The 25,229-nt window shown below is 43.2% G+C and overlaps 1 protein-coding gene across 1 annotated transcript in view; it reads left to right on the plus strand.

Annotated features, from left to right (window-relative positions):
* LOC147732589 (uncharacterized) overlaps positions 1-25,229 on the plus strand; it is a 428,162-nt gene that overhangs the window by 181,292 nt on the left and 221,641 nt on the right. Inside the window, exon 5 of the mRNA XM_086957108.1 lies at positions 20,887-20,933. Coding sequence (XP_086813234.1) covers positions 20,887-20,933 — 47 coding nt within the window. The remainder of the gene's footprint in view (positions 1-20,886; positions 20,934-25,229) is intronic.

A 25,229-nucleotide genomic window follows, 5' to 3' on the forward strand; every position in this document is an offset into this window, starting at 1 on the left:
TTGGAACTGGTTCTCATATTAAACTCGAGTCCCTTAAATACTAGATGGACATTGGAGAGGACATTGCTACTTAGTGATCAGGTAAAAAGAGAAGTAAGAGAAAAAACTATCGAATTCTTTGCAATTAATACAGGCTCCTCTACCCCTCAGGTAGTTTGGGAAACTTATAAGGCCTTTTTGAGAGGGGTTTTGAGTTCTCTAATGGCGTATAAAAGAAAGGCTATAAAAAATAAAAGGCGGGAAGATCTAGAGGCCATAACTAGAAAAGACTCTGAGCTACAAAGAGCCATCTCTTCAAACCCCGAGAGGATCCCGGCATTAGAGAAGGAGCTTTCAGATCTACAACTTCAACTGAAAATCAGTGAAGAGAAAATCATAAAAGAAAAATGGTAGACCAGTAAATTAAAGAACTTTGAATATGGAGAACAATGTGGGGCCCTCCTAGCATGGAAATCTAGAGAGGAAAGAAATAGGAACAACATTAAATTCTTAATTCAGAGAGAGACAGGGGTTTCAATTGTGGAAGATGGAGGTATCAGAGAAGAAGCCAGGAGGTTTATGCAAAGTCTCTATACTGAGGACAAAAATCCAAGGCCAGAAGAGATAGAGACTTGGCTGTCCCAGAGAAATTTACCTCAAATTTCTGACCTAGATAGGAGGTATTTAGAAAGTGACATCACGGAGGGAGAAGTATTAAATCAATTAAAGAAAATGAAGCGGGGTAAAGCCGCAGGTCAGACGAGCTTCCGGTCGAGGTCTATTTAGAATATACAGAACAATTGCTGCGCGTTCTTACTACACTTTTCAACTGCTTACTATCCCAGGGTCACAATATCCCCCCTACATGGGCTGAAGCTACAATAACCCTTATCGCAAAACCCAATAAAGACCTTAAGAAAATAGAGTCCTACAGGCCAATTTCCCTTCTGAATTCAGATATGAAGTTATACTCCGGGATTTTAGCTACCAGACTTGCTAAGATAATAAAAACTATAATTCACTCTGATCAAAGGGGTTTTATCCCGGGGAGACAACTGAACGAATTAACCTTTCAAGTGATAGGAGCCATAGATTACGCTGAAGATAAAGGCCCCCCGTTAGCTTTGGTCGCGATAGACGCGGCCAAGGCTTTCGATCAGGTCAATTGGAAATATCTCTGGGCCACAATGGTTGCATTTGTGTTCCCCCCAGTTTTTATAGAGGGTACCAAATCATTGTATCAAAACCCATTAGCAAAAGTATTGGTTAATGGGGCACTATCTGATTGGTTTAATATATCCCGAGGAACCCGGCAAGGCTGCCCCCTGTCTCCCCTTTTGTTTGACATTTATATGGAGCCTTTTGTTTGTGGTATTAGAGAAGATAATGTAATTCAACCCTTTAGAATGGCAAACATGGAGCTAAAAACTGCCCTATACGCCGACGACCTTCTTTTATACACTTCTAATCATATAGAAGCTAAACCCAGGCTATTTAACCTAGCTAGGGAATTTGGAAGGCTGTCAGGTTACCAGATCAACAGGGAGAAGACAGAGATAATGGGGTGGAATAATAATACTCCTATACAGGGGGTAAAACAAAAAATGCAATATCTAGGAATTTATTTAACTCAAGAATTAAAGAATATCCCGAAAATCAGCTGGCAGACTGTTGTAAAAGACATCATTAAAACATTAACAAGATGGGGTAGTCTACCATTAAATATATATGGACGAGTTAATCTCATTAAAATGTCTATACTCCCTAAGCTGACCTTTCTATACAATTCCATCCCTCTATCTTTCCCGTTGAAAGAAATCACGAACCTTCAGGGCAAGATCGGCTCTTTTATCTGGGCCTGTAAATCTCCCAGGATAGCCTGGAAAAAATTAAGGCGGGGTCTAAAAATTGGGGGTCTGGCTTTACCAGACTTATTACTTTACTGCCATGCCTTCCACTTTAAAAACTTCAGGCTATTCGCTAACATATTAGATTCATCTTCACAGGGCCGTTTATTCCAGGCCTTATTACATGATTTACCAAATGGCCAAGAGTTCTTTTTATTTAAGTTTGGCGACCAGAACATTTTTAAGAAAGTCCGTCTTAAGATTTTGCAGACTGCACTCAGGAATTGGGGGTTTATCCGGAATGCATTGGGAATTCCTTATTACCACACATATACTACAATTTGGGATTCCCCGGGCACACCTGCATGTCTCCAGGACCAGCTTTTTCTGCCCTTGAGAACAGCTGGAGTACAGAAATGGGGGACTTATGGGTGGACTCAGGCCTTATGTATTGGAACTCCCTGATGTTACTTACAAACGGGTCACTGACAAGATTTACATTTTATCAACTATCTGCATGGTGGTCAAGCCAGACATTACAGCGGGAAAAAGATACTGGAATTCTTGATGCAATTCGTAGGGGGGAGGGGTGGGGGGGTTGAAATCGAGAAGTATCATTTTGGTATAAATTGCTTACAGAGGCAAAAGGTAATCTAGATCTTGAACTGATAAGCCTCTGGGGTAATACCATAGCCTAATACCCCGAAGAGTTCAGTAAAATTTGGTCAGACTCTTTCTCTTTATCTCAGAGATTAATTAAACCAGCTAATTTGAGGCGGAACCATTTGTTTACGGCCTATCAGGTGTATTGGACCCCGGCTAAATTGCATAAGATAACGCAGGAGAACTACAACTACCCCCGTTGTAAACTTACAGCAGCAGATGACATGCACATATTTTTGGAATGCCCCGAGATTCAGGAGTACTGGAGGGCGATAGTTGGCTTCTTGGGTGAGGTCTTATCTACAACTATTTCCTGTACTCCTAGGCTAGTATTTTTTGGTTTACCCTGTGAGTATAATATCAACAACTTTTTTTCACAGTTTGTTTTCTACGTGGTAGTTATAGCCAGGAGGGAGATATGTAAAGAGTGGAAGTCAGTGGCCCCTCGTAGATTTGCAGATTGCTTAAAAAGTATTATGGAAGTCTGCAAGATGGACATGGTTGGTCGAGCTGAAAGCTCTGAGAATGTATGGTCAAAACTGGAGGCCTGGTCGAATAAGTAAACGGTCCGATGATTATGCCAGAGGTTTGTGTCGGTCCTGTCCTCCCCTAGTCTGAGGTACCCCATCATAAGGCAGGGGAGTTGGATAAGGAAACAACCCACCTCTGGGAGATCTCTGTTAGCCATATATTGACCCCGGGGCGGTTTCAGGAATGTCAGTACAGAAGGCGACAGAGAGACCCATCTAGAGTATTAACATCTGGTGGCATATATGAGGACAAAAAAAAAAGGGAGAAAAAAATATATATATAAAGTTTCACATAGCTAGTAATCAACTTATGCAATAGTTTACACAACAAGAGACAGAGTGATACAGATATTCACATAGTTAAATCAATATTCCATATATTTAGTGAGACACTTTAATTGACTGTCTAAGTCCCTAATTTAAAGTGCTACTAAATTCTCCATCCAGTCACTTATACATTCACTCAGTCTTCAATGCAGATTCATATATATATATGTTTCCAGCGCGATCGAGAGCTAAGGCGATTGCGACAGGAGAACGGAGGTTGGTGTGTATATATGCGTGCTTGCACGTTGGCTGGTGGGAGGAGCAGGTCCTCAATGTGCGCCACAAGACATGGATGGACAACCACGTTAGATACTTCTTAAGATACATAGATGATATCTTTATCATCTGGAAGGGTAGCAAACAGGAAGCTTTGCGATTTATTGATGACATCAACGATAATTCGCATAATCTTCACTTTACGGCCAACATCAGTGAAAATCATATCCAATTTTTGGATGTGGAGGTGTATGTCTCCAATGGATTAGTCAACACCACCCTCCACAGAAAACAGACGGCTGGCAACGCCACATTGCATGCCTCCAGCATGCATCCCAGACACACAATCTCGGGAATCCCCTACGGGGAAATCCTTAGATTAAAAAGAATATGCAGCTCTCCTTCGGATTTTGATGCCTGCTTGGAAGAACTCTTGGCCAGATTGAGGGCTAGAGGTTACTCCGAGCGGATATTAAATACAGCAGTAAATAAATCCCTGTCTAGATCTAGGGAGAGTCTCTTCCCTGACTCCCCTTTGGAAATCGAACCTCCTCCCACTACTACACCCCAACTGGAGTGCCCACGTCTGATCACCACTTTTAGTAGAGAAGACAGAAAAATTAGGTCAATTTTAAACAAACATTGGCCGATTGTCATGAGCGACCACATTCTCAACACTAGGTTGCCCTCTTCTCCCACAGTGACATTCAGACGAGCCAAAACCATGGGCAGCCATCTGGATAAAGCAGCACCTGAATTAAAATCCAAAATCCCATGGCTTCGCCCATCCAGAGGTTTCTTTAAATGCTCCAGTTGTAGGGCTTGTAAGTTTGGGGTCACCACCACTCAGTATAACACCCCGTTCAGTAAAGTTGCCAAAACCATCTATGGCAACTACAACTGCAAGACTGATCATGCTGTTTATGTTCTGACGTGCACCTGTGGGCTTAGATATGTTGGAAGCACTAAGCTCCAGGTGCACGCCCGAATTTTGCAGCATCTCAGGGCTATTTTGCATAGTGACCCCACTTACCCTGTCGACCGTCACTTTAAACGAGTGCACAACAAAGATCTAAGTTGTTTAAGCTATTTTGTGATAGGGGCAGTTCCTTTGTCTAGACGAGGAGGTGATCGTGAGGCTCAACTCAGAAAATTGGAGTCTAAATATATATTGGAGCTCGATAGCCGTTGGCCTAACGGGCTCAATAATATTGAGGAGATGCATCACTTTTATAAATTTGGCCTTGCCAGCTTCTGATTCCACCTATATCTGTGTTTTGATTCCGGGTTCTTCTAGTTAGGTTCCCTATTAGAAGTCCCGCATATATGTCCCTTATTCTGTAATTACAACTGGTGAAACTTACATCGATTCTCACCTATAGGGACACTGTTTATGCACTTTACTTGGCAACTTTTAGGCACTAGGCATCATTATACATACATAATTTTCATACATTCCTATTCACATATCACGTACAACATTTTAATGATAGTCAATATGTATTATCTTTTAATTGTACAGTGATTTTACTATTATGTGGATACTATGTATAGAATTTAGATATTGATATTATTTTGACCTTGGGCTTAGTGTTGCACATGGATTTGTGTGTGTATATATAGAATCGCACAGATATGCACATTGTATATATTTATGAGAGGGTTTTTTTTTGTTGGGTGTGTATATAGTCAGTGCCATCTACGTTGTTTTGCTTTGTTCTTTATTAGCACATAGGGATTTGTAATCCATTGAAATATTCACTTTTTATAAAATGGGCCAGGTATCTGGGGTGGTGGGTATAAGAGTGGGAATGTGTATAGGTATGTATATATATGAATTACGAATTTGTTTGTACATACTGTGGTTCTTAGCTTCTTGAAAAAATGGTTCTTATTGTTCTATTTGACTTTTCAAATAGAAATAATTATGGACTAGGATGATGAATTTGTGTATTTAAACATTGAGAAATGATGCCTAACTGTCGATAATTGTTTCAGTGGTAGTTCCATATGTTTCCGCTATTTCTTGCACTTTATCACAATTTTTTATCACTTATGCACTTTACAGGTACACGCACTTTACAATCTTGCTGCTACATGTATTAGATTGCCTATTTGCACATAACAGAGATATATCTTTTAACTGAAATTCAACATGTAAGGATTGTACTTTAATGTTTTTATAATTGAATATATGTTGATGGTTTCCTGGATTTAACCAGTTAAAAATTCTTGTATGTTCATTCAACATTAGCAACTATGTATCAGCGGTAGTGCGTTGTTACTGTTTAGTATCTACCACATGATCGTGGTGGGGGTCACCAGGGGGTGGCGCCTATTTCACTGCATACACCTATAAAAAAAGCATAATTGATTACAAACATGTTGCAGCGTGATCAAGGGCTTCCCGCCAGAAACGCGTCGCTGGTTCTGTTTTAATCTGTAAATAAAAAATACCATCTTTGCTGAATTGCTGGTCCGGTCCTCTTCCTTGTTGGCGTGGAGGCGGTGTCTGCAAGCGCAGAGCAGGCTGGGGAGGAATCTTTCTTCATATATATATATATATATATATATATATATATATATATATATATATATGTATATATATATATATATATATATATATATATGTATATATATATATATATATATATATATGTATATATATATATATATATATATGTGTATATATATATATATATATATATATATATATATATATATATATATATGTATATATATATATATATATATATGTGTATATATATATATATATATATATATATATATATATATATATGTATATATATGTATATATATATATATGTATGTATATATATATATATGTATATATATGTATATATATATATATATATATATATATATGTATATATATATATATGTATATATATATGTATATATATATATGTATATATATGTATATATATATATATATATATGTATATATATATATATGTATATATATATGTATATATATATGTATATGTATATATATATGTATATATATATGTATATATATATGTATATGTATATATATATGTATATATATATATATGTATATATATATTACCTACTGGCGTTCGCCAGTAGTTATATATAGTTAGGATTTTTTCTCTATGGGACTTTTGAAAATTCTATGTCTAATAACTTTGGCGTTTGTGGACTGAATCGGCTGAAATTTTCAGGAAAATGGCACATTTTGTTTCTGAGTAGCCCTTGAAAATTTGGGTTTTTTTTTTTTTGGCTGCGTGACGTCTGTTAACGTTCGATTCGAAGGAAATCAGGAAGTGTTGACCGCCATTTTGACACTGCGAGTAAATATATTGTTAAAAATAATTGTTATAAATTAATCCGTATTGATAAACATTGTCTGCGCCATCTTGCTTTTTTTCCAATGCCACACTTTTGTCGTGCACGGCAGCCATTTTAGATGCCTTGACCAAACCCACTCTCTGCACGCCGCCGATCCTCAGCATGGCTCCCCACCCTCGCAAGCATCTCCCCTACGCACTGGTCACCCCCGCTCTCTGTCTTATGCATGGGCTATAAACCTCCCCCCATCTGCGCTGCTCTTCCCTGAGAATCACACCCTGTGCCCGCCCGACACCTCCCTTTCACCCTATTCACTACTGCACCCTCTGACACTCCTCTTCCTTTGTGTCTGATTGTCCAGGCCGGTCCCAGGCTATCACCTAGCCCTGCGGATGTAGTTTATGGCCTCAACTGTAAAGAATCACCCCTCTTCAAAGGAGTTACAGTAGATCAAGGCCCCCACCTCATGATATCCGTCACACCACACGCGTTCCTACTATCTGATAACGATCCTGTATTGTGATTGGGGAGGGGATTCTCACTGTGAGGGTGTGTGGGACCGAGCCTGAAGCGGAAGATTCCAGGGATGCCTTATTGTACATAAAAGTCTTCACAATTATGTGTCACATTAAAAATATATAGCACTCCAACAAAGTAGTAGGATTATAACACTTTAATAACTTATAAATATATACAAAGCACCAAAAACAGTAAACACGTTAAAAAAAAAAAAATTTAAACAAAAGCAACAATGGTCAGTAGCGGTCTGTTGTGCGAATAGTCCGAAGGCAGCACAACGCGCCGAGATCTGGACGGCACCCAGGTGATGTCCTTTACTTGCCGCACTAGTCTTGGCATCCTACAATGCTGCACCAAAAAACGGCGTGGGGCGCCCCGTGGCGGGGGGGGGGGGGTGTATGGGGGGAAGGCGGCGTGAACGGGCCTCCCCAGGTGGAGGCTCGTCTGCTGTAGTGGGGCGCCCCTTTAGCGTTTCACTTGCCATTCAGCAGTTTTCCGCCCGCTTTTGCTGCACTGTGTCTCGTCAGTAGCGGTCTGTTGTGCGAATAGTCCGAAGGCAGCAAAACGCGCCGAGATCTGGACGGCACCCAGGTGATGTCCTTTACTTGCCGCACTGGTCTTGGCATCCTACAATGCTGCACCGAAAAACGGCGTGGGGCGCCCCGGGGGAAGGGGGGGGGGGGATGCGGCGTGAACGGGCCTTTCCAGGTGGAGGCTCGTCTGCTGTAGTGGGGCGCCCTTTTACCGTTTCAGTCACCAATCAGCAGTTTTCCGCCCGCTTTTGCTGCACTGTGCCTCATCCGCCATTCAGCTGTTTACCGCCCGCTCTTGCGGCTACAGCGTCTCGTCCACCATCCAGTAGAATTGCACCCACTCTTGCGGTGCAGCGATAGGTGGCTGCCACAGGACTCTTAAAATGGCGGCCGGCTCTTCGGATTTGGGCCTGGTCCACTAAAATGGCCCTGGGACACATTTGAACTCGGACATTTGCCTGCTAGGGCTTGGGCCCCATTCTCGAAAGCGTCCCCTCAGCCTTGAAGATTCTACAAAAGCCATTGGGGCCCCCGACTCCCGCAGGCTTCCGGTGGGGAGCGGCTGCCATGATTGCTTGCGGAATGGCCACGACGGAGCTACGAGATGGTGTTGCTCTCATGCTGACGCCAGCTTCAGTCTGAAACATCCAGAAACACTGTAGACTATCAATTCGATGAGTTCCGGTGGAGCCCCAACGTGACCCGGTAGGGAAGAACTTGCCCTCCCCTTTTTTGAGTGATGGTTCTTGTTGCCTGTCCCCTCTGTTGTCATCTAACGGAACCTTTTTGGATTGCCGAGTGAGAAAAAAAAAGGTGGGGCTTTCATCGTTTGGGGAAAAATAATGTTTCAATCCAATGAAAAGTGTTATTTTTAGGTCATATGATCAAGCATTTCATCATTAGGAAACGAAAAGTAAAATGAACCAATGAAAAGTTTTATAAACAAGTCACATGACCTGTTATGCGGCTTTGGGCTATAAAAAACCTACAAAATCCGTTGGCCTGTGAGGCGGCGTCAGTAGCGGACCGATGTGCGAATAGGCCGAAGGCAGCACAACGCGTCGAGATCCGGATGGCACCGAAGTGGTGTCCAGCAAGTTGCCGCACTGGTATGGCTATCCTACAATGCTGCACCGAAAGACGGCGTGGGGTGCCGGGGGGGGGGGGGGGGCACGAACTGGCCTCTCCCCCCTCCCTAGGTGGATGCACCTCATGTGCAGTGCGGCGCCCTTTGCCTTTTCTCTCGCCGTTCAGCAGAGTTGCGCCCGCTCTTGCGGTACAGCGACTCACCCGCCATCCAGCTGAATTTCTCCCACTCTTGCGGTAGAGCGACTCACCCGCCATCCAGCTGAGTTTCGCCCACTCTTGCCGTACAGTGACTCGAACGCGCCGAGATCCGGGTGGCACCGAGGTGGTGTCCAGCAAGTTGCCGCACTGGTGTGGCTCTCCTACAATGCTGCGCCGAAAGACGGCGTGGGGTGCCCGGGGGGGGGGGGGAGGCAGCGCAAACGGCCCTCTCCCGCCTCCCCAGGTGGAGGCACCTCATGTGCAGTGCGGCGCCCTTTGCCATTTCACTCGCCGTTCAGCAGAGTTGCGGCCGCACTTGCTGCTACAGTAGGCCGAAGGCAGCACAACGCGTCGAGATCCGGATGGCACCGAGGTGGTGTCCAGCAAGTTTCACTGGTGTGGCCATCCTACAATGCTGCGCCGAAAGACGGCGTGGGGTCCCCGGAGGGGGGGGGGGCGGCTTAAACGGGCCTCTCCCGCCTCCCCAGGTGGAGGCACCTCATCTGCATTGGGGCGCCTCTTAGCGTTTCACCCGCCATCCAGCTGAGTTCCGCCCGCTCTTGCGGCACAGTGCCTCACCCCCCATCCAGCTGAGTTCCGCCCGCTCTTGCGGTACAGTGACTCACCCGCCATCTAGCTGAATTGCGGTTACTCTTGTGGTGCAGCGATAGCCGGCTGCAACAGGACTCTCAAAATGGTGGCCAGCTCTTTGGATTTGGGCCTGGTCCACTAAAATGGCCCTGGGACACCTTGGAACTCGGACGCTTGCCTGCTAGGGCATGGGCCCCATTCACGAAAGCGTCCCCTCTTTTGACTGATTGTTCTTGTTGCCTATTTCTTCTGTTGTCATTTAACGGAACCTTTTTGGACTGCCGAAAGGTGTTCGGTCCGACCGCTGGTTGGTGGAGACATTTTGACTATATCCTGGACCTGCCCGGCCTCGCACAAAATGGCGCCGGTATAAATGGGATTCGTAACTCCTTGTTGTGTACTGGTTGCCCAACCTTGATATCACGAGATACGTATGCAGTTTTGAAGCACATGGCGGGCGGGGATGAGAATTGATTGAACATTTGGACATCCCTATTGATATTAAGTTCTGATGTGTTATTGATTACTGTACTATTGAAAGTTCTAATTAATGTCACCTATGATACTTGCCCGCAAATGTATATCTAGATAATTTTATTGTAACTGACCCTGTCGTATTTTAATTATAAAATGTACGTCCACCGATTCCGCAACTGTTAGACACCTTAGTTCTTGCAACCTAATGGCCCGCTCGTTACTTTCTTCTACAGTGTAAATGTCCCCTCATCATATACGATTCCAGTTTGCTCCGTGGCCGGCCCACGTGGTTATAGGCCCGTATTTGTATACTGACATTTTCACAATAAAGGTTTTTCAAACAAAACATGGTAGTACTACCTTTTTTGGTATAGTTTTGAATAATAGCCACTGTTTTCGAATGAGTAAAAGGCAAGTGAAATAAAGCAGCCCGATTACATGACGATTAAAAGGTATAATACGCAGGAACGCAGTAAAGATAAATGGTCAAGGGCTGTTGTTTTTTCCACTCCTGCAACATAAAGTGATCGATAAGAATCCGATATTCATGCCTATCAGCGACTAAGACAGCCGGCCGAGCCTCTTTTGCTCAACGGCTCCCTCATGGGACGAAGAAACGCCCTTTTTCTCGAAAAAGGAATATTTTACTTGCAGGACAGTTGTAAATTTCCCGGGAAAATACATTAGCCTGGAACATTGTTAGTGATAAACTGTAAATGCATCTGGGTGCTTTGCTTTCCAAGTCGGAGTGAGAAAAAAAAAGGTGGGGCTTTCATCATTGGGAAAAAAAAATGTTCGAAAGCAATGAACAGTGTTATTTTTAGGTCATATTACCAAGCCTTTCATCATTAGAATAACAAAAGTAAAATGAACCAATGAAAAGTTTTATTAACAAGTCACATGACCTGTTATGCTTACGTTACGCGCTGCGCGCCGCGCTGTGGATCGTTTCCGGGAAGCTGCGCCTTGCGCATCGGAGCACTTCCGGGTGCGCTAACGCGGCGCGTCATATGACGCATTACGCGACAACGCAGGTCCAGAATATAGTCAAAATGTCTCCACCAACCAGCGGTCGGAACACAACCCCTTTCAGCAGACCAAAAAGTTCTGTTAAATGACAAGAGAAGGGACAGGCAACAAGAACTATCAATCAAAGAGGGGAGGGCAAGTTCTTCTCTACCGGGTCACGTTGAGGCTCCACCGGAACTGATCGAATTGGTAGTCTACAGTGTTTCTGGATGTTTCAGACTGAAGCTGGCGTTAGCATGAGAGCACCACCATCTCGTGGCTACGTTGTGGCCATTCCGCAAGCAATCATGGCAGCCGCTCCCCACCGGAAGCCTGCGGGAGTCGGGGGTCCCGGTGACTGTTGTAGAATCTTCAAGGCTGAGGGGACTCTTTTGGGAATGGGGCCCATGCCTTAGCAGTCAAGCGTCCGAGTTCCACGGTTGCCCAGAGCCATCTTTGCAGGCCAGGCCCAAGTCTGTGGAACCGACCGCCATTTCGTGAGCTCCGTAGCAGCCGCCTGTCGCTGTACCGCAAGATTGGGTGCAATTCCGTTGGATGGCGGGTGAGACGTTGTAATAGCAAGAGCAGGCGCAATTCAGCTGGCCGAGCGAGGCACTGTGTCGCAAGAGCGGGCGCAAGTCAGCTGGTCGAGTGAAGCGCTGGGGTGTAGCTGAGAAACCTCCACCTGGGGAGGTGGGGGAGGCTCGTTCGCGCCGCCTCTCCCTTCTACTGCACCCCGCGCCGTGTCCTGGCGCAGGTATATGTGATGGTCGGACCAGGGCACCGCAGGACGTGTCTTCAGGTCAAACGGATTGTGGGACAAGGTGTGGAGCAGGCGCAATTATCTCGGGGGCCTCCGTCAAGCGGTTCAGGGAGGCACCGCATCACATTGTTGTCCAATGCAGTCAGGTCCACAAACAGCCCCCACTTACTTTGAGAATAGTGAAGCTGCAGCAGGTGCAAATAAGCTTCAGACAGTGTTACAAGCGCTGCTCCGAGCCCTCAACTATGGCACCCAACATCCAGGACTTATGCCATTTGTGCAAGGCAGTGACATCGAAGCATCTCAGGGACCAAGCAACATACCATATCCAGAGTCCTTCCCACAACCTCTGCCTTGCTTCTTACCTAGTTATTGTTCTTTCACTCCCACTCCAGGCTTTTAGTCTGTGGATGGAAAACCATGAACCTACACTCACGTATGAAAATCTTACTATTGATGCTTGACTGAGGCCAAGGAGATCAGAGTGCATGAGTCTCATGCTCGATCGATTGAGCTAGCCGGATCAGGCAACAAAAAGGTGGTGGTGGGGGTGGCGGCATCAGCAAGGCATCCTCACACACAACTTGTCGGACATCAGCTCTGGATGTACTGGGGACGAGTCTTGGCGCATGGTGTCGTCCCCGGGCAATTTGCACAACGGTCCTCCACCCCTAGGCCGCCAGCTATGCTACCTCGACAGGAACAGTGATGGATGTTGCATCAGGCTGCCATGTAAATAGTTATTTAATAAAACGTTTTACCCTGTTACTTTGCTGGTGTGTTGTATATATTTATAATATTTGCTTAGGGTTTGTCGTTATTTTGGGTGGGGTGGGCGGCGGAGCCGAGCTGTCTTGCAGTCATCAGGGTGTCGAGCTCAGTTCCACTCACTAGTTTCATATTTGTCATGAGGGGTTGTTCATAATGTTTCTATTTTAGCGAGGTCAAAAAGAGATCCCATTAGTGGCCTACTGATTTTGCTTGATTCCTTTTGTTTTTTAACGATTTTTCACTATCTGCAAAGACTAAACAGAGTATTGCGACTCTGTGCTTGTTTGTAAATAGAGAATGAACCAAAGAGAACCAATTCCAAAACAATAAATGCTAGGATAACAATCAAGCAAATGGAGAGGGAAGCAGGCACAACGGATTACAACGGGGGCAAAGGCCTGTGTTACCTACCCTTCACTATCTGCAAAGAGAGAATATTCCTAAAAGAAAAGAGGAGGGGGGGGGGCAGCGTTCAAAGCACATCAGCGTGCATGAATACGAAAATGTTTCTACCTACCACGTACTTGACATTTTACAGCTTTTGATATTTGCTATTAAAAAACCATTGAAATTCACTGAAAAAACCATAGGTTATAGACCATATATAGTTAGGAATTAGCATTTACAAAACCTTGAAAATTCACTGAAAAAACCATGGGTTATAGACCATATATAGTTAGGGATTAGCATTTACAAAACCTTAATTTACTCGCACAAAACCATTGAAATTCGCATATATAGTTAGTTGCACTAACTATATATCGCGCACCCGCAATCCACTGCTGATGATGTCACATATTACATCATTCATGACATGGTCAGTGACATCACTGATGACATCACTGATCACAACATCCAGTGACTGTATGTTTCTGTAAAGTTAAAATATGTCTTACATATTGAAGAATGAGTGGATGTATAAGTGTCTGGATGAAGGATTTAGTAGGTGCATGACTGACTGTATGAGTGAGTGATTAGATGTGTCTCACTGAGTGCATGGGTTAGTGACTAAACTGTCTTAATTTGTGCATCATTATGTCTGTTGTTCTGTAAACTGCTGAATGTGTTAATCAGTAGCTATATGAGTAACTATATGGGATATTCATTGGTTGCCCAAGTATTTGTATGGGAGACTGAGTATGTGTATGAGTGGCTGGGAGGTGTATGACTCTGTGCATAGATGTGTGAGCAGTTGATTCACTAGATGTATGGGTTCAAAAGTGCATGTGGAAACAGCTGCATGGGCGGTTGACTGTGTGCATGAGTGTATTGGTGAGTGAATGGATATCTCAGTGCAACATGTCAAAGTAAGTACATATGTAAAACACAGTGCATGTGAGAGTTGACATATATAACCGTGCATAAGAGCCAGTGAATGTGTGAGTGGCTGTATGGATCATTGTGAACTTGTATTAGGGATCGTATAGGAAATTAAATATGTGTTAGAATATGTTTGAATTAGTAAGGTGTGTATAACTGTATAGTTGAGGAAATGGAGGTGTGATTGATTCTTTGCATGACTGAGTAGATGTATGAGTAACTCCATGGATGAGTGACAGTCTGTGAGTGTCTGTTTACACTGATTGTATCTAAGGTTATATTAGAGTCTGAAGAGGTTCATTGTATTATCACATGAATGATATTATCAGTGAGGTTGTCAGTGATGTCATTTGAGTTGTCATCAGTGATGTCACTGACCATGTCATGAATGATGTAATATGTGACATCATCAGCAGTGGATTGCGGGTGCGCGATATATAGTTAGTGCAACTAACTATATATGCGAATTTCAATGGTTTTGTGCGAGTAAATTAAGGTTTTGTAAATGCTAATCCCTAACTATGTATGGTCTATAACCCATGGTTTTTTCAGTGAATTTTCAAGGTTTTGTAAATGCTAATTCCTAACTATATATGGTCTATACCCTATGGTTTTTTCAGTGAATATATATATATATATATATATATATATATATATATATATATATATATATATATATATATATATATATATATATATATATATATATATAATACTTAGTTAATTATGGAAGCAAACCACATTCACTGGATGATGTCATCAGTGATGTCACTGACCATGTCATGAATGATGTAATATCTGACATCCTCAGCAGTGGATTGCGGGCCCGTGAGTTACAGTTAGTACAACTAACTATAACGGAGGAATTCCAATGGTTTTGTATGAGTGAAAAGTCCAGCTAACTAGATCACCCCTGAAACCTATGTTTTTTTCAGTGAATTTCTAAGGTTTTTTAAATGCTAATTCCTAACTATAACATACTTGAAACCTATGTTTTTTTCAGTGAATAATTTTTGTTTTTTTTCTCACACATATGCTGTAACAAAGCAGAGAACTCTGGGTAGTTCCCAAGTTTGGGTGGAGAACAGCTCCTGTATAGAGCACCCTACGACACCAGCGAAATTCTGAATATGCTTTCCTCAAATGTCTGTTTATCTTTCAAAGTTTTGAAGCATTGAATTAGCATAGTGCCATCCATGCCAAGCTAAAAAGGGACAAAGTATTCTGCCCTTTCTACAGCAAAATCGTTACACATTGGATTAGCATAGAGCCATTCACGCTGAGCTGTAAAACGACAAAAGCCTTTTACCACTCCAAGCACAGTATTACAGCTTTGATTGGTAAAATACCATTCAAGCCAACATGGAATGAATAAAAGTAACCCCTTACATATGTTTTGCTGACGTTATAGCTCTTCAGAGAGTCTTAGCTTTGTCCGAACTCAAGGGAGCACCCAGTATAAGTCAAAACAATAACCATTTCTGGCTTTGAATGCCACATAAACTCGCAAAAAAGAACCAGGGAACTGTGGGTAGCTCCCAAGTTTAGGTAGAGAGCAGCTTTTGCATAGAGTCCCGATGACACAAGCGACACTCTGAATCTGCTTCCTGTCAGAGAAGGCGTATCCAATTACGCCAGATCCTCATCCTCTGTCTTTTAGGGCAATGAAGCCAATAATCTAATTTGACAACCTAAGTTTAACAGCCATTCTTTCATCTAAAATGGTTTCAACACAAACATTAATGTCTCCAATTAGGAAGAGGACACTAACATCTACTCCTTCTCCAAAGAAACCTCCGGAAAGAAGACCTAGATCACCAACAAGATAGAGCTCTCTATCTAGGGTTTTAAAATTCTACCTGGACAAAATAAAAGATTTTAGAAAAACATGTAAATTATTTATTAATTATGGCCCAATAATTTGCTGCTTCTAAACTGTCTATAGCTAGGTAGATAGGGCCCGATTCACAGAATGAACTTAAGACTCAATCCTAAACGTACTATTATTTTGGTATTCACAGAATGCACTTACTACTTTTGGCATTCACAGAATGAATTTACTCATTTCGGTATTCACAGAAGTTAGTAGTCCTAACTTTAGGACTCCTAAATGCCTTCTGTGAATACCGAAAGTCTTAAAATTAGGATTTTTCTCAGTTTAGGAGTCCTAAAGTTAGGAGTCCTAACTTTACTACTACTAAATTGAGAAAAATCCTAATTTTAAGACTTTCGGTATTCACAGAAGGCATTTAGGAGTCCTAAAGTTAGGACTACTAACTTCTGTGAATAACAAAATGAGTAAGTTCATTCTGTGAATGTCAAAAGTAGTGAGTGCATTCTGTGAATACCAAAATAGTAGTAAGTTTAAGATTGAGTCTTAAGTTCATTCTGTGAATCGGGCCCATAGTTTCCTGTATCACTCTGTTAACAATTAGCTAATAAACCTTTACCAGGTAAAGCCAGATGGCGTTCTACCAGAGGACAGCAGCAACTACAGCCAAGCTTAGAAATGTACCCGCAGCTGATCTATGTAAAGCGACTACCTGGAAGTCCCTTCACACATTCACTAGACAATATTGTTTAGACTCTAATGTGCAAGCCTATGCTAAAGTGGAGCAAGAAACACTTTGATTTATTTTTAAGGTGCTCTAACCTCTGTTTGACCTGATTATTTCACTCCACACTCAGTTAAAGGATTACAAGTGAAAATAATTTCTCTTCCTGCTGCCTAGCAGCTGCGTTTTAAGGGTTTGGTAGTCTTCTTATGCAATTCAGTGCTTATGACTATCAATGAAGATCCTACAATGCTGAACAAAAAGGTTACTTACTTGTAGTCCTGGTTCTGCATCATAGGAATCCTCTCATGCACTGCCCACCTGCCTCCGTGGCATAAGTTTGCCATTGGACAATAAACATCACCTTACAAGATAATACATAGTTTACTGTAAAAAACAGAGCTGGCTTTCTGTAGCAAGCTGCCAGTAGGGTGCACTGTGCGTATAGAAGCCTCATGAATTTCTTAAGGATAACTCTCTTTTTTATCGTACAATTGAAGTCTATCAGACTGCACTTTCCTTTTTATTTTCCACATACATGTTTCACCTTCTTGAGAAAAACATGCTGTAATACAGGTTTCAAATGAGTAAATTGGTATTCAGAATCAATATATTCTCCCAAAAAGATACATTGAGCTGTTGATTATCATGTAAGCAGCGTAGAACTGTTCAGTGTTTATTACTTCAGTTTTATTCTTCTGTTGTGGCACTTGGTCCACAAACCTTTCTAAAGGCCCTTACATGTTCTTTTACTGCTTTTCAGTTGAGTTAAGACTTTGCACATGTAAAGTTAGAAGTTTATTGTATTAATCAATGATTACAATTATAAGAAGAATGTAAAATCTAAATGTCCCTTAAAATGCATTAAGCACAAAATCAGTAGTTGTGATAAAGAATACAAATCATCACACATTATATAAAACCAAAGTAAGTTAATATATTTTAAATTCAAAGTAAGTTGATTAAGATGATAGTATGCATGGTCAAGATATTTAATGAGTGTCCGTGTAGGGGGTCGTTGGTACAGAATGTTATAAATGTTTTAGTATTTCAGAAGGAGAGCACAGAAATATTGACCATTACAGATTTGCCACTACGAAGAGCTGAGCCTAGAGAAGCAAAGTTGTAGATCTCTTTGTCAGAGACAAAGAAGACTTTTCATATAAGCAGTGAGACCGGCTCTGATGGTTTTTTCCACCTATGATTTGAAAAAAGATGTTGTTAAAGCGGGAGTGGGGGTGAAGATCATTAAAGCATGCTATGTTGCTTCAGACACAAAGGTGACAATATACAAAATCACAAAGGAGGGTGGGACAAGATTTTGCCCCCTGTTCAGGGAAGCTCAGTGTCTTTGGCATTGAACCCTGAATAGAGGGTTTCCTCTGTGAGCTGTTCATCTGCTAACTTGCTTGGAGAGAAAAAGACCAAAGCTGACAGTACACTCTAAGAGGCGTTCTCTGGGAAAAGCATAAGTGTGTGTTTAACACAATTCTGGGCATTGTAATACAGTACATCCAGGGGGTTTGAAACCGGGTCTATGAAAATTCCCTATTGATTTCTTAGTGAGACGGAAATTGTGAACACACCAGAGAAGAAGCTGAACTGCCTCCTTAGGAATCCCTTCACCAGTTAGTGTCTGATTGTCCAACCCTTCTCATGATAGGCCACAGAAGAGCAGCACCTGACTCCTCGGTAGGGCAGAGACACGCATGTGTCTACCAACCCCATATGTTTATGAACACTGGGCACCTTGTTGAGTCCTGGATAGTGTGGATTGCGTGGATGATACCACTTTTTCTTACCCCAAAATCCCTGCACAAATCAGACATTGGTTTAAAAGAGAATTTCCTCACATGTTTTTTAACCGAGAGATGTGGAATTTTGGGGGAACAGTTAAAATCCAGCGACCAGATGCCCCCACACATCTGCCAATAAAGGCAGTACCTCACGCGTAGTTGGGGCAAATGTAACTGACAATAACAGGACACATCTGTGACGTGTGACGACAGTATAGTGTTTGTGGTTTTCACTTGGTAAAAATGTTGACCTATGCCTGTCCCATGCAATCTGTTCACCGGCAAATGTTGGGTGCTGTTGATTTCTGTAGAAGTGTGGAATTATTGGATGATAGGACTTTTGTCATTTGCCTGAAGTTCTGGAGTTTCCAGTCATAGAAAAGTGAGAAAATGGTGATGTTTTTTGCCATACGTTTTGTTTCCTAGGGACTCTAGGTACCCAATCTGATTCATGCAAGCCATGTCACCATGAATACTTTTGCCTCTAGGTTTCTTAACTGCCTGCGTTAGGATCCCCTTAATACCGGCCACGACAGACCCCGATACTGGAGACTTTGCCCATGGAATCTTGTGTCTAGTATGTGGATTCCTGTTAATACTCATGGAAAAACCCACGTCTGTTAACCCCACACACCATGTTTAGGAAACAAGATGCTAAACAATTGACATTTGTCGTGCTCAGTGAAAGAAACCTTGGATAGTGTAGATGTTAAAATATATATGTGGTATGTTTCTATACTTTCCATGCATGATGTCTGCTGCCAAAGGACAGGTACCCTAAACCAGCATTTCGCTTGCAGTTGCTTTCCAAATGACCACAGTGCACTGCACCGGGTTTATTGCTTGTTGGCACACTGAACCCATAGAAGTCCAATATATATTAGGTACCCTTTTACTCTGCAGACCCAAAGGAACAAATCTGGGTTTCAGTTTGGGCAGGGGTACATTCCTTTGTCAGGGAGATTGGAGAGAATTGCCATTTTTTGGAGAAAGAGTCTAAATACTGACAAATGTTGAGTATTCGACATGCCAGGCTGTGAGGGCAAGGGAGATATGGCATGCACCAATAGATTCTCTAGGTTTTACAGCATTAGAATATATGTAGGTGAGATACTTTACATTGATAGAGGTCATTAAATAAACACAGCACCAATTTCATTATCTGCTCTAATATTACATAATTCATTGTGAAAACTACATTTCCCAGGATATTTTGCCCTGCCAGACTCCAGGCATTCAGGTCAACATTTTCTTGGTTCGAGTTATGAAATTAAGGTTTGTCCATTTGAGAAATACAAGCAAAATATTGAGCAAATTTGTTTAAAAACCACCTTCATATTTTAAATCTATCTGAAACGAAAGCGATTTGTGTTTTTTTGTGGGTTTTTTTTGGAACTATAGCATAAAGGTGCGTAAACTCCACAACAATCTGGTTAATTTAGCATTGAAATTCCCAAATGCAACTTTACCCACGAGCAACTGAAAACAGCTGAATTAAAGATCAGCATAATACTTGGGCATGTAGCGGTAACTTCCAATTGACATCTTTTATTGTTGCGCTATACTTTGATTCTGCAATTTAGAAGACCTAAGTGAAAAACAAACTGCCCATTGCACATGCATATGTGGTGGACATGTGGGTAATTTGTTGCTGGGCATCAGAAATGTTGGAAAATGACAAGCGTGTTCTTATTGAAGGTTATTTGTAAAGTATCATTGTGACTGCCTTCTGGTTTCTAAGCCTGAAATTGGTTGGTTCTCTACAGTGCTGTTCCTTCTATCCATGGCGATGAGCGGGAAGGTTGTTTTGCACCAGGACTTCAATATCTTACCCAAAATAATGTTTCACAAAGAATTAACTATGGAAATGCCAGAACTAATGTTCTGAGATGTCACCTCTTATTGGAAAAGCAGGTGTAAGGGGTCAATTGCAATTGTGATACATGCTAGGAGGGCTCCTCGGCTACCTTAAGGGCACAGTGCAGAGTTTTTTTTATTTATATGGTGATATGCCCAAGGGGACAATTTTCTTTAATTTTTGCTTTATTAACAGGAGAACATAAAAAAGGATGGCAACACAGTGCAGATCTGTGTATTTATATGCGTATTTTGATTTTTCTGGTGGGTTTTTAAACATAATGGGTTGATTGCCTTAACTGATTAAAACAACTGACTTTGTGTAAGCATTTTTCTTTTAGGGTTAGAGTCATGTTTTTCTCTTTTTAAAGAGTTCCTGGATAATGCATAAGTAGAGATATTTTAATATTTATAAATGTCACTAAGGATCCCATGATAGACTATTCATCACATTTATGTGTTAACAATTGTGCAGCCTCTTAAGCGCAAATTAATATGCAAACTATACTTTCAGATTCTGAAGGATGGACATGGAGACAAACTACAGACACCGAACTTGAGGTAAGTTCTGGATGTCTGTTTTAACCTATTGCTCACTGGATGGATGTTCTGTGTCACTTTTTTGAGCCAGATGAAATTTTACACCTGAAACATTCCAAAACATTTTTCCGATGTATCAAATAATTAACCTGCTTTTTAAAAGAAAGGAAAGTATTTTATCCAAGAGGTTGTCTTAATATTGATTTTATCAATTTGCTCTTGGAACATTTGAGGTGTACTCTGAAAATACATAAACGTTTTGAGTGGTTAATACATGTAAGCTCTTATGATATTTGTTTTCAAGAGATGTAGGCTTTGCATTCCACTGCACTGGTAGGGTTTAGGAAATGTACTAATCTTGCAATAGAAAAAATCCAAAGCTAGTCAAAAACAACTTGTTTTCAAGTTGATTTTGTCCTCTGTATTAACAAATCTGTAAATGACAGATCAGAGAACCTAAACAAAGGGAAGGTCTTCCTCTAAATGTGTGAAACAACGTCCCGAATCCAAGAAGAGAAAATTCTCTTCTTGAGTCCCCTCACTCACCAAGGGTTGCACCTAGGTGACATGCTTCATCATTGGGGCCATCCCAGACAGCTACTGCCTGGGGCGTGCTGCAACTTGTGGAACTACGTAGGGGCACTTTTTGTGAAAGAACGTGTAGTGCTGTGTATGGGGGAGTGGTGATGGTGATGCTAAAAATAATTAGCTATTGAGCTATTATTTATTCCTGCTCCTAGTTGGTATGGATAAAAAGGGGTTAATAGTAGGGAGGAAGTGTCAGTAGCTGTCTGGGATGGCCCAATGATGAAGCATGTCACCTAGGGGCAACCCTTGGTGAGTGAGGGGACTCAAGAAGAGAATTTTTTTCTTCTTAGATTCAGGGTGTTGTTTCGCACATTTAGCGGAAGCCCTTCCCTTTGGTTAGGTACGCTGATCTATACACAGTCTGGAGGATGAACCTAACGTCTACCTCCATCTCCCCCCTTTTTAGCTCTCGTAGCGAAAACGGCGCGTAAGTGCTGTGTCTCGCCAGAGATCTTTTGTTGCTGACTGTGCTTCCCAGGAGACAGTACCGGCCGCTCGCATTTCCTGTTGAAGGAGGCGATCTCAGCGGGCCACGCGCTCCCGAACGCGCTCAGCTGCTGTCTCCTGGGAAGCTCCAAACACGCATGCGCATACACGCAGACACACACGCATACACAGAGACACACACGCATACACAGGCACCCCCTCCCCCCCGCAGCACCTACACACACACTAGCGCACCTACACGCACACACAGAGACCCCCCCACACACACACCAGCGCACACAGACACACGCGCGTACACCCCTCCCCTCCCATTCCCTCCCACTCACCGGGCTGTTGCTGGGGATCGGGCTCCTCTTGATGGGGTGGGTCTATTGATAGTACACCGGCTCTCCCTGCATCACCTCCGGAAAACGGGACTCCCAGCTTCCGCTCCTCTTAATGGGGTGGGTCTATTGATAGTACACCGGCTCTCCCTGCATCACCTCCGGAAAACGGGACTTCCAGCTTCCCAGCATGCACCGCGAGCAGGGCTCCCCTGGCGCCGCCTGCGTCCTGGCTGAGGGAGAGAACAGCAGGCCTGCCTGAGGGGGAGGAGGTTTTGTTTCTGCCCTGCTGCGGTTTAAATCGTACTTGGAAACGAGAAAAGGCTTTTCCAATCTTTATTTAAAATACGAACATCTCTAGTCAGGAGAGGTCCGACTGCTGAGCAATGGTGCTTTAAAAGCATCACCTCCGGAAAACGGGACTCCCAGCTTCCCAGCATGCACCTCGAGCAGGGCTCCCCTGGCGCCGCCTGCGTCCTGGCTGAGGGAGAGAACAGCAGGCCTGCCTGAGGGGGAGAAGTTTTTGTTTCTGCCCCGCTGCGGTTTAAATCGTACTTGGAAACGAGAAAAGGCTTTTCCAATCTTTATTTAAAATACGAACATCTCTAGTCAGGAGATGTCCGACTGCTGGGCAATGGTGCTTTAAAAGTAGAATCGGGCTTGCCAAGTCTACGGATGCTGCTGGGAAAGAGCGAACTGTGAACCTCATACACAGCCCAACGAGGCTGCAAATGTGCCTCCTTCTACCTCTCATGCACGTGCTGGCGTCTGACAGCAGGGGATAGGCTGCTGTGGTGATTCCCACATGGCTGAAACTCGCCGTCATACTTTTAAAGGGGGAGGCAAGTTGTGCCCCCACGCGATGGCCTAGTATGTTGTTCATTTATACCCCCTTGGCAAGCTGTGTTATTCCCAATGTGCAATACACACCTGTTAAGAATGACCTGTGTCGTCCTGCGTGATCCGTCGTGGCAGGGCTGGTCTCTGTTCTCTTTCAATGCTTGGTGTTTACCTGGAATTACTATGTTGTGTTTACAAATGTTCCCCTTGGAAATATGACGGATCTGTGATCTCCCTGCACATGCTTACCCTGCAGGTGACTGTCTCCTCCCTTTCTTGACTGCATGCAAGGGCTGCTCAGCATGTCTCATGCAGGATCGTCATGGTGCTCCTTCCTGCACATACTCTCTTAGTTTGGCCACCTACATGTTCACGCTGTTTGCGTTTCCCATCCCACATGTCTGCGAGAGTTGTCTGTACATTTTAATTGTGCGCGTACTGCGTGGGTTGTGACGCGCTATTTATACATTGTGCTTGCTTTGATGTTGTTGCATGTGTTAGTTTTTAGCTGCGTAAGAATTCTTTCGGCGATGCCATGGACTTTATAATCCTAGTTCTTATCCGTTTTTATGATTGTAGCAAATGTCTAAATGAATTGACTTACATTTATCATCCTGGCTTAACGTATTTTATCTTAACTGCAATGGTTTTAATTAACTGCGCAAATACAGATTTTCATCCAGCTACAGTGTGCTTGTTCTGATCTCCATCCTTTTGCTAGATGTTACTTTGGCCCATCAGTTACATGCTGTCTGTGCATACCCACACACACATACACACCCGTGCCACCCTCACTCTTCTCCTGCACAGCTTCCTTCACTTTACCACTACCTTTACTTTAGCTTGATCTGGTCACTCCTCCACCTGTGTCTGCTCCATATCTGCCCTCCACCTATTTGCCTACGTTCCTCACCCTGTACTCTCTCTACTCCATGCGCACCCCCGCTCCACCTGAGTCTACTCACCAGCACATTTGTCTACTTCACCCGTATACCTGCTCCACCCAAACAACCCCTTCCACCCGTACCTTCCCACTTCTCAACGTCTGCCCTAGCCTCTACTCCGGCTCTCCCCCTAATTGACCTGTTCCCACCCACCGGCACTCTCCCCTACTCCTGCACACTCTACCGCTCTATCACTCCACCTGCACACTGCACCCCCCCTTCTCTCCACCTTCTTCCTTCTGCCTTCCAACAAGTGAATCCCCTCTACTCCACCTGTAACGCTGCTCCGTCTGAAGCCCCTCTTCTCCTCCACCTGCACCCTCCACCCCCACCTGTTCCCTTCTGCCACGAAACAGGCACATCCTCTACTCCACCAGGAACCCTCCTCCACCTGAAGCCCCTCATCTCTACCAGCTCCCCCTCCACTCCTGCAGCACCAGTTACCTTCACCTTAGCTCTCCTCCCTCCACTGTTCTTCTCTCTCTTTGCCCATCTAGTTTCCCTCCTCTCCATCTGCACTACGATACTTTCTCTCCAGCTGCCTCCAATCGCCCTTACCCTCGGCCTCCCACTCAGCCCTCACCCCGCCTCGCTCTTCACCACCTCCCTCCAACCGCACATCACAGCTCTCTACCGGTGCACATCCGTACCCCCTCTCTTTATCTACATCACTCCACACCACCTACACACACAATCTCCTGTGATCTCCCTCTGGTCACACTTTCTTCACGTTATTACCTTTCTCCCCATCGAGGACCCCCCCCACATACACACACGCGTACCTACCTGCCTCTCTGTCACCGCGCACTGTCAGTCTCCACATCGCTGGCTCCCTATCGCTTTACTTTCACTTATCAGGCACTAATTCATCTGAATTCTGATGGTGCACAATTGCTAATATATACTGTGTACTTTTTAGAAAAGAACAACATTATAAAAAAGTATATCATTTACAATACTAATAGCTCTAAACATTGTCACTGCGAGACCTATTGCATTGTAAATGCTTGTTTTTTATAGATGTTGTCCTCTGCACATGCGCACAGCCCCCGGTATCAGTGACTCTTGCGCTACCAGTTTACAGTGTCATATGGATCTGTGAAGGAAGATTGTCTGCAACTTATGTAGGATTTGTATCCATATGTGTAAGTTCAGACTTGTTTATATGGTTATTT

The sequence above is a fragment of the Lissotriton vulgaris genome, chromosome 2_1 (genome assembly GCF_964263255.1).
Source record: "Lissotriton vulgaris chromosome 2_1, aLisVul1.2, whole genome shotgun sequence".
In the NCBI taxonomy this organism is placed as follows: domain Eukaryota; kingdom Metazoa; phylum Chordata; class Amphibia; order Caudata; family Salamandridae; genus Lissotriton; species Lissotriton vulgaris.